Source organism: Larus michahellis, chromosome 3 (assembly GCF_964199755.1).
Source record: "Larus michahellis chromosome 3, bLarMic1.1, whole genome shotgun sequence".
Lineage (NCBI taxonomy): Eukaryota > Metazoa > Chordata > Aves > Charadriiformes > Laridae > Larus > Larus michahellis.
The window spans coordinates 61,414,366-61,428,410 of record NC_133898.1 but is presented as its reverse complement, the minus strand read 5'-3'; the positions used below and the strand labels follow the sequence as shown (position 1 = coordinate 61,428,410).

Here is a 14,045-nt window from a genome sequence, read left to right as displayed (position 1 = left end):
ACAATTTCAAAAGAACCAAGTGTAATCATAGTATTTAAGCATGCGGACATATATTTCTTTAGCAAATTTTTTTCCCAAGTCCTTGACAATTCACAAGCAAATCTGAGAGAGGTTGAGTCAGAATGATGCTTAGCTTCCTGCAAATATTGTGAAATACAGACTGCCAAGCACAGAATGAACACTGAGATGCTCCAACTGTATGGAAAGCCTGCAGTACACTTCCGTGTATTATTATAATCTGCTGTTTTTTCTGCTTGGGGATGGTTGGTTTTTTCCAAATACTCCATCAGGAAGTGAGGGAAACTACCAGGTCTTCAGGGGGAAGATGAAGTTTTGCTTCATTAATTCTACTGTTCACAGATCTTGTAATTTAAAAAATACATCATAACAATTGATTAAAAGACCAAATCAAAACATTTAATATTCTTTTTGAAAACAACATTTATTTTTTTTACAAACACTGTAAAAAAAGCTTTGTTATTAAGCCCAAGCCATCGACATCAACACCATATTGAGGAGGTAAAGTACTTGTGCTTTACCATGCACATGAATTCCAAATGATTTCCTGAATGCTTATGCCCATTTCAGACACTCATTACCTAAAGGCAGCTAGAGATGAGATAGAATGGAATTGTACACTAGCAACATTAAAAACGAAGATGAAATGTATTTGTCCAAAAGAGACTTCATTATCTACAAATTTAGCTAGAATAACTAAAACAGCCACACTTTTGCAAATACTTGGCATGAAAGTCATGGGCATGACTTGCCATGGTTCTCATTTGCTTGCCTTCTGGAGGGTATCAACTCCAGAAGTGCAGTGTGTCCCAACACCAAGCTGCGCTCCTCCGCTGCCCCCCTCAAATCACTGGTACCACATCCTGTAGTACAGAAAGTTTTCTTGAGGAGGGCCTCATCCTCACCTTACCTACTTCCAAAAATAATGAAGAAATCAAGACGGGACTTATTCCAATTTCTTTTTTGTCAGCTGACGCAGAAGTCCGTCTCACGACCAGTGACAGATGATTTCATGTACAAATCCTAAACATATAGAATCATAGAATGGTTTGGGTTGGAAGAGACCTTAAAGATCACCTAGTTCCAACCCCCTGCCAAGGGCAGGGACACCTCCCACTAGACCAGGCTGCTCAAAGCCCCATCCAGCCTGGCCTGGAACACTTCCAGGGATGCTGGAAAATACCACTTCAGTTAGCAAAGGGAGGTACTGCCTCTCTGGAAGTAATTTCATCACACATTTACAGACTTCAAGGTGGAAATGTATTAATGCAATTATATTATCAGGAAAAAATAGGCTCATATGGGACAGTGGAGAGACAATATCACTAATATGATTAAGATGTGCATGTGTGCAAATTGTGGGTGTGTAAATTGCGTCATACCAATTACTATTGTAAATCTGATAGTGGACAAGCTTAAGAAGGATTAACTAGTCTGATTAAGTCTGGCTCTTCCTCTCTCTGCCTAACTAAAATGGGAGTCCTTCCCTGCCCCCCCCGCCCCCGAAACATTGAGTTTAACACTGTCCTCATCCCGTGTGAATTTGCACAGCTCGGCTAAACTGATTGATACATCTTGTGGGGTCAGTAACTCTTCTGAAGGAAATAAGCCAGCTGGTTTTACAGCCTGGATTCCCCCACTGGGACAAAATGGGGTGGAGAAAATGCAATATGCACATGGGGGAACTAATCAGACTTGGGAAAGAAGTGAGATTTTAACACAGAATCTGTTTAAGTATGACTTCCCCCCCATATTTCATGTTTGAGCAAGCCATTTCCCAGGGAAAAAAGAAATCACTTCTGGAGAAGTTTTCCTGAAGATCTCCTATGTAGCAATAAAACAGTTTAGCCTGCCCATGGGCAGATATTAAATATCTTTGGATGATAAAACAGTAATCAAACATTTTTATGGTAGTATTATTAGATGCCTTCTTATCTTGTAAGGGCAGAATAACCATGGACTGAAAACAAAAAGTTAATTCTGAAACACAACGCAAACAGCAATAATGAAAATGGTGTAATACACACTGTACTTACGCTTCCCAAAAAATCTATTCTGAAGTTTTGGAAATTACAATTGAACTTCTTTACTTGTAAATTCAAGTGTTATATCCAAAAAACAACCTATGTTTTAGTGAGGGAGAAACAAGAGGAGTACTAAGATAATATCCACATAAGCAAATATTTGTTTAAAAATGCTCTATGCACAGACTAACATATCTCTGTCTATCTATTTATGGAGACACAGGAGAGAGAGGACACAGAATAAAATACTTTGCACAGCTGCTTCCCAGCTCAGGGCATCAGCAGTAAGTGCACAATGTTAAACGGAAGCAAAGGTAAAACATTCCATTAAATGATACTTGCAGCTATCAAAACACAAGTATGGTAACAAAAAAAAAACAACAACAAAAAAAAAGGAAGTCAGGACAATTACATATTAGGTAATTTTCAGTTTCGGGAACGTAAACCAGATCATAGAAAGTCTTTGAGAGTCTAAACTCAATTCATGCAGTTATTTTGGAAATTCTCTGTATGTGGAACTTAGGTTTCCGCATATGTATGGAAACTCCTTGATTTGCACTGGGCAACCAGCTCCTCCTAATGCTCCATCAGAATCCAGAAAAGTAGCAGCAAAACCTCTAAGGGCCAAATCCAACACCACTGGTGCCGTCAGAACTGCATATCCAACACGTCCCAAAAGCTCTAATTCAGAACTGGTGGAAATCAAGAACACAGCCAATTACAGAGAAACGGGGACACTTTTTGTTCATGTAAAGATACTAGGTCCCTTGCAGCAAGTTTTAGGCCCTTCTCTGCCTGGAGGAATTTGAACTTTATGTCTCCTAATTCCCTGACCTTAGGCCAAGGGTACACGTACTCCCTGGGTGGGAATAGGGCCGTTACACAGATAACACAAGAGTTGCTGGACAGAAGGAAGAGCAGGTGAAGGGATCCTTTAGCCAGATTGAGGGAGCACTCCTGGACCCTAACCCCTTTCCAGAATTGTTTTGTACTTTACAAACACAGATTCTAGACCCAAATAACAATTCTATATGTATACAAGCCATCTAGGACCTGTACCCAGTACAATTCCTCATCTACGCCAGCTAAGACATTTTCTTGGGAGGTGGGAGATAAGAGCTGAAACCTATTCCAGGCCATGAATGGCTGTTAAAAGCCGGGTCTCAGTTTCCTGAACAACCTTTCTATACACACCACCACTGAAGGGAAGCATGGATTTACCAGTTTGCAGGTCCTTCTCTGCTGCATTATTTTCATATACACAAGCATTTGAAAGATTGAGCCTTGCTCAGCTATTTTAAGGAAATTCTATATGATTACCTCCGGCACAGTATTCTGCATGTGAACAGGTAAGGGGGCAGAAAGCCTTTCTCCGCAGGTGCCTGAACTTCAGGGGTGACAGCCTGGAGATGTTCCTGCGCCCTGTGTCAGCATTCAGCAGCACTGCGCTGAATACACGGGATTTCTGTACAGCCGTTTCCATACACGGAATAGGAATTTTATATTTCTTTCCCAGTGGAAACAAAGCCAAATGAGCCAAACTTCAAAAAGAAACGTAAATAAAAAACCTTTTCACAATATATATCTCCACTGATGTAGTCACTTATCACAGAAGGCCTTTAGGTTGGTCAGGCAGGACTTGCCCTTGGTGAAGCCACGCTGCCTGTCTCAAATCACCTGCCTGTCCTCCACGTGCCTTAGCATAGCTTCAAGGAGGATCTGTTCCATGGTCTTCCCAGGCACAGAGGTGGGGCTGACAGGTCAGTAGTTCCCAGGGTCCTCCTTTATACCCTTTTCAAAGATGTGTGTGATGTTTCCCTTTTTCCAGTCACCGAGGACTTCATCTGACTGCCATGACTTTTAAAATATCACAAAGAGTGGCTTTGCAACTATGTCAGCCAACTCCCTCAGGACTCTGGGATGCATCTCATCAGGTCCCACAGACTTCTCTATGTTCAGGTTCCTCAGGCGGTCACGAATCTGGTCTTCTCTCACAATGGGTGGGACTTCGCTCCCCCAGTCCCTGCCTTGTGGTCCATCCCCTCGAGAGGTGTGGGGGGAGAGGTTGCCAGTGAAGACTGAGGCAAAAAGTTGTTGGGTATCTCAGCTTTCTCCTTGTCTGTTGTTACCAGTTTGCCAGTCTTGCTTATCAAGGAGTGGGGTATGCTTTCTTTGACTTTCCTTTTCTGGCTGACATACCTGTAGAAGCCCTTATTATTATTCTTTCCGTCCCTTGCCAAGTTCAGCTCCAGCTGCGCCTTGGCTTTTCTGACCCCATCATCCCTACACAACCAGGCAGCGTCCCTATACTCTTCCTGGGATACCTGCTTCCACTCCCTGTGCATCTCTCTCGCCCCGTAGTTTGGCCAGCAGATCTCATCTCAGCCATGCCGTTCTCTTGCCCTCCTTTCCTGATTTCTTACACCTCGTGATCGAGAGCTCTTGCACTCTGTGGAAAGTGTCCTTAAAGCTCTGCCAGCTCCGTTCTGCTCCCTCGCCCCTGAGGGAAGTTTCCCAGGGGGTCCTATTGACTAACTTTGAAGAGCTGAAAGTTTGCTTTCCTAAAATTCGAGGTCACAACTTGACTCTTCAAGTCCCTCAGGGACCCAGATCCCTCAGGACTGTGAACTCCACCAGTGCATTATCACTGCAGCCCAGATTGCCTCCAATCGTAACATCACCAATTAGCTCACTTGCATTGGTGACCATCAGGTCCAGTACCGCCTCTCCTCTGTTGAGGCTATTACCTGGCTTAAGAAGTTACCTTCAATGCACTCCAGGAGTCTCCTGGTTTGCCTACAGCTCACAGTGCTACTTTTCCAGCAGATGTCAGGGTGGTTGAAGTCCCCCAGCAGGACAAGAGCCTGAGAGCGCAATGCCTCCTGTAGCTGGAGTAAGAAGGCTTCATCAACAGGCATTGATTGGGCATCCTGTAGTAGACACCAACCACAAGGTTCCCTTTGTTGCCTCCATCTCTTATTCTTACCCATAAGCTTTCAACTTCCTCGTGACTATTCTTCAGAGACAGCTCATCACACTCTACCCATTTCTTGATGTAGAGGGCAATGTCTCTGCCCCTCCTTCCTCGCCTCTCCCTATCGATAGTCACACCATGAAATACAAATACACAACAAACTTTAAAGGAAATATTTCAACAACAATAGTTAGGGTTTATGGGACATCAGTAAGCAGTGTAAAACAAAGTGACTTGGAAATATTTTAGTGTTACACTTGCTGTAACACTAAACCACTCAGTTTTACTGAGAACACATGAAGTATCTATCAGTTTGGGAAGTGATCCTGATAATGACACCATCAACTGCACCAACCGTAATAAGTAATTACCAGATAAACTTTAAGACATTCTCAATGCTTTTCAAGGTTTTGAAATTCAAACAAAAATATTGGTAGAGTAACAAGGCAGAAACTGCCCTAATAATGACCTGTCTTGATGAAGAAGAACACTTTATGATACCCATCTCTTGCATCTGTATCTTTCAAAACCTCACTGGATAAATATGCTTTACAGGTTTTTGTATAAACTCTGTTTCAAAGAAAACAAAATCAAGAACTAAGACCTGAATTATTTTAAGTTGGCTGTCCCAGTGTCTGAAATAATATAATCACATAATGATGTTTGACTTTTGCACAAAATTGTATCATTTATTTCAATATTCAGTTTCCAGTCATACAATCAACTTATTTTCCCCATAAGTTTATTTTCAGAAGCCTTATATACTTACAGAATTATTGTATAAGTCTTATCTAATGAATTATGAAGTATTCAGACAGATGTGCGTACAGGATTTTGCTGTGCCTGTGACATTACTTTTCCTCCTGTTTCATCATCAAACTGATTCACAAATACAGCTGCTCAAAAGGTAGAACAAAAAAAAAAATAGAAATCAGAAGATGTTCTGCTGTGGTCCTCAGAATCACTGAAAATGCTCTTTTTTAGTTATAAATATGCAAATGGCACACAAAGTGAAAATCTGAAGAATTTAGGTATACAATTCAGTAGCTCCTGAGTTATGCCGTGCAAGCATTTTGGGCATCAGTTGTAACACAGACGTACAGAAGCAACTTTCTTGAATACTCAAGAAAAAAAAATTATGCTGTATTATAGCATATGCTATTGTTATGACATATGCTTTAGGTTGTGTAACAGTAAATTCCACTTAAATGCAGTAGGCACAAGCTGCCATTTCATGAGGCTATATTACATGAGTAATTAACACTGAGTACCTACAAAAGCATTCCCTATCTCCAAATAAACCATATCTAACCCAACAGCAGGGCACAGTGCCTTGTAGGAATATCTGTCTTCACTACTACTTTGTGGCATGGAAGAAAATAACACTGGCATTACAGCATCTTTTTTTTTTTTTCATAGAATCAATCCAAATTTTACAAAAATATAGTGAATTAACAAACAGAAAAGTATGCTGCATATTCAGTTTTGTCTATAAATAGCACTTTACAGTTACAGCTACAGAAGTCAAGCAATTAAGTATTTGGAAGTTACAGATGTGCATTCCTCACATAACTATGTAGTTGTATATTACCATATAAACTTTGTGAGGGGCAAAAGATGAAAAGTGCTCACTTAATCAACTGGAGAATAGAACTAATTTAATTTATTTCTTTTTTTTTTCCGCAGCGTGACATCATGTCTTATATTACCATCCAAATGCTAATCTAAGAATTCCATGTCTTACGGTACTCATGAAATCACCACCCTACTTCCTCACAAACATTATTGCAACAATCTCCAATGAGATGACTCAAGTAATACTGAGCGAATACTGCTGCATCTCCTAAGTGATTTAGCATTTTGTAGGCTTCTATTTATCATAACTTCAGAATATTAATGCTCAATGATCTGCACTGTGAGTTCCCAGCTTGAAAGCAACCTGGGCACAGAGAGACAGATTAACAATCAGTGAAAAATGAAACCAAGTTTCTCAGCATATATAAGGACTGTGTAAGAGGCAAATCTATTCTTCAAGGTTGGCCTCAACAGTGAAACGATCCTTTCTCTTCTTGTCCATTACACACTTTTAAACCTCTCCAGCAAATTAAGTCAGCACCTTACAATCTGTCCACAGGCAATGCAGATTTCTTCCCCTAATCATTTTGCCCCTCTGAACAAGGCAGGAAGCTTTCATTGCACGTATTCCACAATTTACATCCCTCTGTTCTTTACCCAAAGTTGTTGCTTCAAAGTGCATTTGAAACAAGTTAACAGCATTTTCACGGAGGAGAAACTGATGCTCCAGTGCCCAGATTCATCGTGTTGTTTATGTATTTGATCAAAGCACCAAAGCTGGAGGCCCCCTGAGCTCTTGCCCAGTCAAAAGAGACGTTCAACTCTCTTGACTGGATTTCTAATTTATGCAGTTTAATCAGGTGCTTTAGGATGAGCAACAATTCATCCTTTAGCAGTACTAAGCCAGAGATACAAAGGAGATGAGAACACTAAACCCAGGTCTCAAAAGTAGAGCCCTACCTACAATATCACATTGCCTCCCAAAATTCGTAGCATCTTAGTTTTTGAATACCTGACCTTGCAACTTTAAAATAGTAATATACTTTCAGATATAAGAAGAAGAACATAAACACAAATAATGAAAGTTATCAGCAGCTGGAGCATATTTATTCACTGTATAGATCTTTATTGTACAAACACCACAAGCTGCAGCTGATTCTCTCCAGAAGACATGCTTTGCTAGTGATTTCACCAACCAAAAGGGGAATCCAGATTCATTTTCAAAGCCTGAAATAGGTAGAAAATACTGTCCTATCTTCGCCCTCCCACTTCTTTTGGCCTGCCAAAGCTTACTCTTGTCTTAGGTTAACTGTAAGCACAAAAGTCTTTCTAAATCAACTTTCTACCACACAGTCATTTAAATTCCCTTGCTATAAGCACCACTTCCAGAACATACTCAAATAAGGCCACTTCTGTGCCCTCCTTTTCACTGTGTAAGATGTATGTAAAATGCAAAACAAAGTTTCTCTGCTGTCTACTCCTGTTGCCTACAACATAACCACCTTGGCTACCACGGGCAAGTTCACCTCATTTTAGCAGCTCTAGACAAAAGCATAACTCAGTCAGACTCTATGGGTAATTCTGCCACCATCTTCTAACAAACCTGTGGTTATCACTGGCATTGCATCAGTCCCCTATGGAAGGCCCTACTTCAACTCACAGAAGTACTTTAAGACTTGACAGAATCTATTTTTAATTTTTCCTTTATAAATTGATAGTGCATTTCCATTTTCCTTTCACTTCACTCTGAAAAACGACTAAAATATCCCTAAATTTTCCCCAAAACTCTGAGTAATTTGAGACCAGGGTAAAAAAGAAGAAATTGGCATCTAACAACTCGTTAGCAGCAACCTGTATAGCGTATGTTTCTCTCGCATATATTTCTCAGTGCTACTGGGGTTGCATTTTTCCCATGAAAATTGTGGCATCCTTCTTAAAAAAACAAATACATTTACAAATAAAGAGAATTACCACGATAGATAACAGTTTTAAAATATGATCCTGCAATGGGTTGCAAAGAATCTATCTGGAATTAATTTGTGCATTCTCTAAACTTAATTTTCATGCAATGCATGGCGTACAGAGCACAAATTATCCTGAAATAAGTAAATACATGCTAATGTGGGATTGCGAAAATGGTTCCTAAGGCAGGTTTTTCACTTGTTAGCCATAAACTCATACCCACTCAGGAAGAAAAAAAAATATGGACAACTACATGTTCATCCTAAACATCTCCTGACATTGGACATTAGGAAAACAAAATATATTGAAATGCAGATTGTCTTTACAAAGACGGTTTGTAAACTTCTGCACAACATTAAAGTAATTTGTGGAACAGAAACAACAAATCACTTGGGAGGAAAAAGTGCAAACAAGATAGAATCTTTGCCGAAGCCCAACCACGGAACAGAGAAAGTAGTTAAAACTCAGACTGAATCTCTCTTTCAGAATATTAGGAACCGTTTAACTAGCGAGCAGCATCAAACTGAACTATCCCATATTTTCCACTTACCATCCATTCAGGTTCAGAAGCCTGAATTTGTTCACCTTGTCCAGGTTTTAGGCCAACCTGAGTGTCAGATTTCAGTGTTCTCAAACTACAGAGAGGCGCAGGATGAAACTTGTTCAAGGCTTGATGAAATGGAACACTATATTCCCATTTTCTATCTCCTGTTAATTTTCTATAGTTTAGATCACCTTTGAAAAGAAGCAAGTTTGACTTCTGCAGATCAGCGTACAAGTCAGGAGCAACTTCAGCCATACTGGAAAAGTCATGTGGCAAAGTCCAAAACATGTGATCATGGTAAACCCAAACTCCCTTTTTCAAATTGCCCTCCCAGTTTATCCCACATCTAGACATCCACATATGATTAGCTGACTGCAGTTGTTTAATAGTCCAGTTAAAATCATGCTTTGTGGTATCTGACACATACCATGGAATACCTTTTCCATGAAAATGGACTTCATCAGCTAGCTTTGATGATAACAGGAAGTCAGCCAACACAAGATCACTTAGAAGTTCAAATCCGGCATTATCCAGGATTATGTCAACCCTAACATTACTTTTTTCTGTATTTCTTTTTTTGGCATTTACAAGTATTGACCAAAGTTCTTCCATATCATTCACTAAGATGTAAGGTATCATGTTTTCCAGGGATTGTAAAGGACCAGATTTCTGAGAGCTGTCTTCACCAGCTGAAAAAGAAAGGTCGCACTTATTCCCCCACAATGACACCTAGAAGGAGGAAAAAACAAAAACATTTGGTAAGTCTCATTGTAGTTACATTCTAAACTTCACAAACACTAAAGATATTGTTTGTTTGTTTTTATTTTAGGGACATGAAGGCTTTAACTCCACATTTTCCTCCAAGCTTTAACAGAATTCAACTTCTTGTACAGAAGTGTTAATATAGACAAGATTTTGTGGAAGAAACCAAACAATGCTCTGTATTTCTGCAGGTGTCAGAATCATGCATCAGAAGTGACAGAGATGGAAGATTTAGATCAACAAAAATACACTCCTCACAAAGCTTAAAACACAAATATTCTTCATAATGTAATTCCAGAAAATATCAGTGGAAACATAGAAAAGGGAGTAATAAAGCAGGTTTGGCTTTTTATTACATGCAGCCAAGTAAGAACTTGTATTTTAAGTACGCACTAATGAGGTCTTTATAAAGATTCCTCAAATACTTGGTGTGCACTGTTGCCAGCTAGTGGACTTACTTATAATCCTATGATATTTCGTATTCTATTCAAAGACATTATTTTCCAAGAATAATGTAGTTATAAGCCTTTTAAATAACTTCTGGCCTAGAATGACTTCTAACTCTTTTTCCAAAGAAGTCTAAAAATGTTTAGAGTGTCAATAAAATGAACTGTTTTAAAATTTTATAGTTAAATAACAAAAAGGCCATCTGGAACTTGACTTAAAATGTTTTAGTGATACTGGTTTTGAGGGAGAATAAGCTGGGTTTTCAAATACATAATGAAGAAAATATGTAATTAAAATGTCACATTTAATACAAGTAACCAGCAGCAATACAGTATGGCTGTCAGGATTTCATCACATTTTTACAAACAAAAGAGCTATATTTTAATTTCCATATGAAGTTCAGATTCTTTATAACCTCAACTTTTTATTTGTTACACAGGAGAGAGTTTAAATTCTTAAGTTAGGCACTACTAGCTTACCTGCAATAGCTTAAAAAATTCCTCCTGAAGTTGCTTTTCATCTAGATCCTTGATGTTTTTAAGAAGTTCCTGAAAGTGAGTGCATAAGGTAATAACAGCCTCTTGGGATTCAAAGAAATTTTGAGCTTTTCCTTCCTTGAATACGTCAAAGTTGTCAATAGGTGGGCTAAAAACAGGAGAACAAATATATTAACATACTTGCCACATTTTCCATGACAGCATATGAAACACAGATGAAAGGGCAAGCTCGAAGCTCAGCTTTTTTAGGCCGTACTACGGGCCCCAGTTAGGTTTTCCACTTCTAATTTGTCATACTAGATTTTCACGCATCTCAGTAACAGCCTGATATCGTATCTCGCTGAAACAGACAGTATATAAGACGTCTTTATATTTCTACCAATATATTCTGAAAGTGAGCAAGTGTTCAGTCACAGCAATCCTGGGAATTGCGCATACAGTGACAATTTTGAACGCCAGTCTTCAGACACAGAGAATTTAAAATGTAACATACAAATGAACTAATGATGTAGTGAATTGCTGGCCCCATTTTAAGCATGTTTATATGTGCTGAAGTGTACTTCCCATACCAAAGTCTCTTACAGTGAAATGAAGTTATTCCTATGAAAGTTTTTTTACTAGGACTTTAGAAAATTAACATGACAAAGATGACAGAACAACTCAACTCTTGTAAAACATAAGAAACGTACACTCATCTTATGAGACATATCGACATGTACACCTTTTGACAAATGACTGAACTTCCACCCAAGCATATGCTTAAGAGCAGCTAAATAATGGAGATCAAGAAACTTAAAGCTTACTAATGGAACATATCTGCTCAGTTTTTTAAGTACAATCCAGCAGATCCATCTCATATTTGAAGTTTTTGCTAGAAGAGTTCAAATTACACAATATACCAGCAGAAGCAGAGTCCCATTACTGTGTTTGTATCACTGTAAAACTAAGGGCAAATCCAGTACACATGAAGCTTTCCATTTTTTTGGCAGCAGAATGAACTGCTGATTCCTATCCCATTACATCGTACTGGCACCTCTCCATAGTACCAGCTGAAGTTTTTCCTGTCAAGTTATTTTTAACCAGGATCAGCTCCCAAAGTCCGATGCAACATATGGTCTGCAAACACTGCTGTAACTAAGAAGATGGTGTAGGATGAACAACAGGGGCTGCTTAAGCTGGGTCTACTGCTCTAAGAAACAGTTCTCAAATGGTAATTTCAGATTTCAAGCAAAACAAGTTTGAATGCCCAACAGATTAGCGGCTCTCACATTCTGTGTTTCAGGCCAACATGTCTTAAGAGATAATTCTAGACTAACAAACCTTTTTGAAATGCTAAATAACTTTCATATTTCATTGCACATCAGTCTGCAAGAAGGTCAAGCTATACAGTCAAGCTTAAGAGTTTTTGCATAGAGCAAGTTACAGAAACTAAAGAATAAAACAACCTAATGAGCTTCAAATTCTGCTGCACAGAAAAAGTATTAATTTTAATCTGAGGTGCGACATGAGGGGAAAAAGGAATATGGCAAAAGCTTAAGATTTTCCTTTATCTTACTCCCCAGCTCTCTTCCTTTCTCCTAAAATAAAAATGGGAAAGAATAATGTTTTGCAGAGTAATGAACCAAGCTAGTAAATACTTACTTCTGTGCTAATGCTGCATGAATTCTTCGGTACATATAACACTCCACAAATAACCATGGGGACTGAAACCAACTTGGTTCTCCACTTCCATTTGATAAATTTCGTTGGTAGTCTAGGTATTGGTTCCACAGTGCAGCATCAGGCAGCTCATCTTCTAAAGGGGTCACTGGTTTGTCTGTTTGCAGTTCATTCCGCAGTTTGGAGAGAAAAGATATAGCTCTCTTCTCTGCTTCAACACCTTTCTGAAATAAGTGGAAAACAGAAGATCCTATTCTGAACGTTTACTCCTGTAGACGCACAGATCAATTTTTCATGAAAGAAATAAGTGGTACGTTTTAATTGCCAAATAGAAGTTCCCAAAAAATCAGAGCTTGATTCAACCAAACACATTTTGGTGAATGAAGCTCACTTTCCACCTAACATCCTAAAACGAATCGCTTATGGGATTTCTTTTTAGATTGGACTTTTTCCTTATTAGAGGGGAACAAAGAATTGAAACATTGCCATGTTAGAAGATGCTACAGTCTCTTACACTGCATCAACACAAAAACCTGAGAAAGTGAAGCAGTTGCAGAACAGTGTTGTTCATTCAGTGGCGGGACAAACAGATAGATCAGAAAAAGGTTAGACAGAAAGACGAGTTGCACAATTAATGAAAAATAGCTACAAGAAAGAAATTATAAAGAACAAAAAAAAACAAGAGACAAAAAGATTAAGGCAGACAAGTAATGACTGTAGAAAGAAAATTGCAAAATCAAGGCAGAGAAGGGGTCTCGGGGTGGGGGGTGAGGTGTGGGGTGGGAAATCCCAGTCAAAAAGATACCTTACTCTTACCTCACCATGTTCTTCAAAAAATTCATTTTTATGTCGATGCAGAGTATCAATAACTCTTGTGAGGATCTGGGGCAGTCTGTCTTTAATTGTAAAATATGCAAAGGATCTAAAAAGGAGAGGATCCAATTTTTATTACTGAGAGGAAATGATGAAATATCTTCTATTTTTTAAAATAAATGCTAGGTCTTAAAAGTAAGTTTATGTGCCTTTAAAGCAGTGGACACCACCAACAAACAAATCTCAAATTGCCCAGGTTCTTAGGTCTACTTTTGAAGAAAAAGATAAAACACCAGTCTTTTCAGGGAAGAAAATGCTAAGTGACTGGCCCTGCCAAAAGAGTGAAAATTGCAGTTAATTCTAGGCTAAAATGCATTCTCCAATTGCTGTTACCCAGATGTAAAGTCAAGAAAATTTGTTTAGAGATTTGTTTAAAGTTTAAGTGAATCCTGTATCAACAACAAAATCCACGCTACTTGCTCTCCACTACATACTTGATTTACGTTTTCCCAGAACACTGTTTATATACGAGAAGGCCAGCGAGCAAAACATGACCATCCCTACAGAACGCTTGAAGAATTATTTTTATTGGAAGGTTTCCATCCCGTCACTCGGAGCCCCAGTCTCAGGGACTCCGAACCCAACGGAGAACCCAAAGAAACCTGGGGAATACAGACACACCGCCTACACCCTCCCACGGCCCGTGCCGGTCAGTAACGGGTCGGGACAACAGCAGCGGTAAGCGGGGGCGAGGCCAGTAGACACCGGCT

General features: G+C 39.2%; 1 protein-coding gene across 2 annotated transcripts in view; it reads right to left on the bottom strand.

The window, feature by feature from the left end:
- The window catches only part of LOC141740909 (damage-control phosphatase ARMT1-like), a 62,049-nt gene that overhangs the window by 47,539 nt on the left and 465 nt on the right, over positions 1–14,045 (bottom strand). Inside the window, exons 2-5 of one of the 2 annotated variants that reach the window (XM_074580412.1) lie at positions 13,279–13,384; positions 12,445–12,686; positions 10,786–10,951; positions 9,104–9,826 (exon numbers count right to left, since the gene is read on the bottom strand). In XM_074580412.1, coding sequence (XP_074436513.1) covers positions 9,104–9,826; positions 10,786–10,951; positions 12,445–12,686; positions 13,279–13,384 — 1,237 coding nt within the window. Of the gene's footprint in view, positions 1–5,678; positions 9,827–10,785; positions 10,952–12,444; positions 12,687–13,278; positions 13,385–14,045 lie in introns of those variants that run through there. The other variant, XM_074580411.1, reaches the window with a different exon arrangement.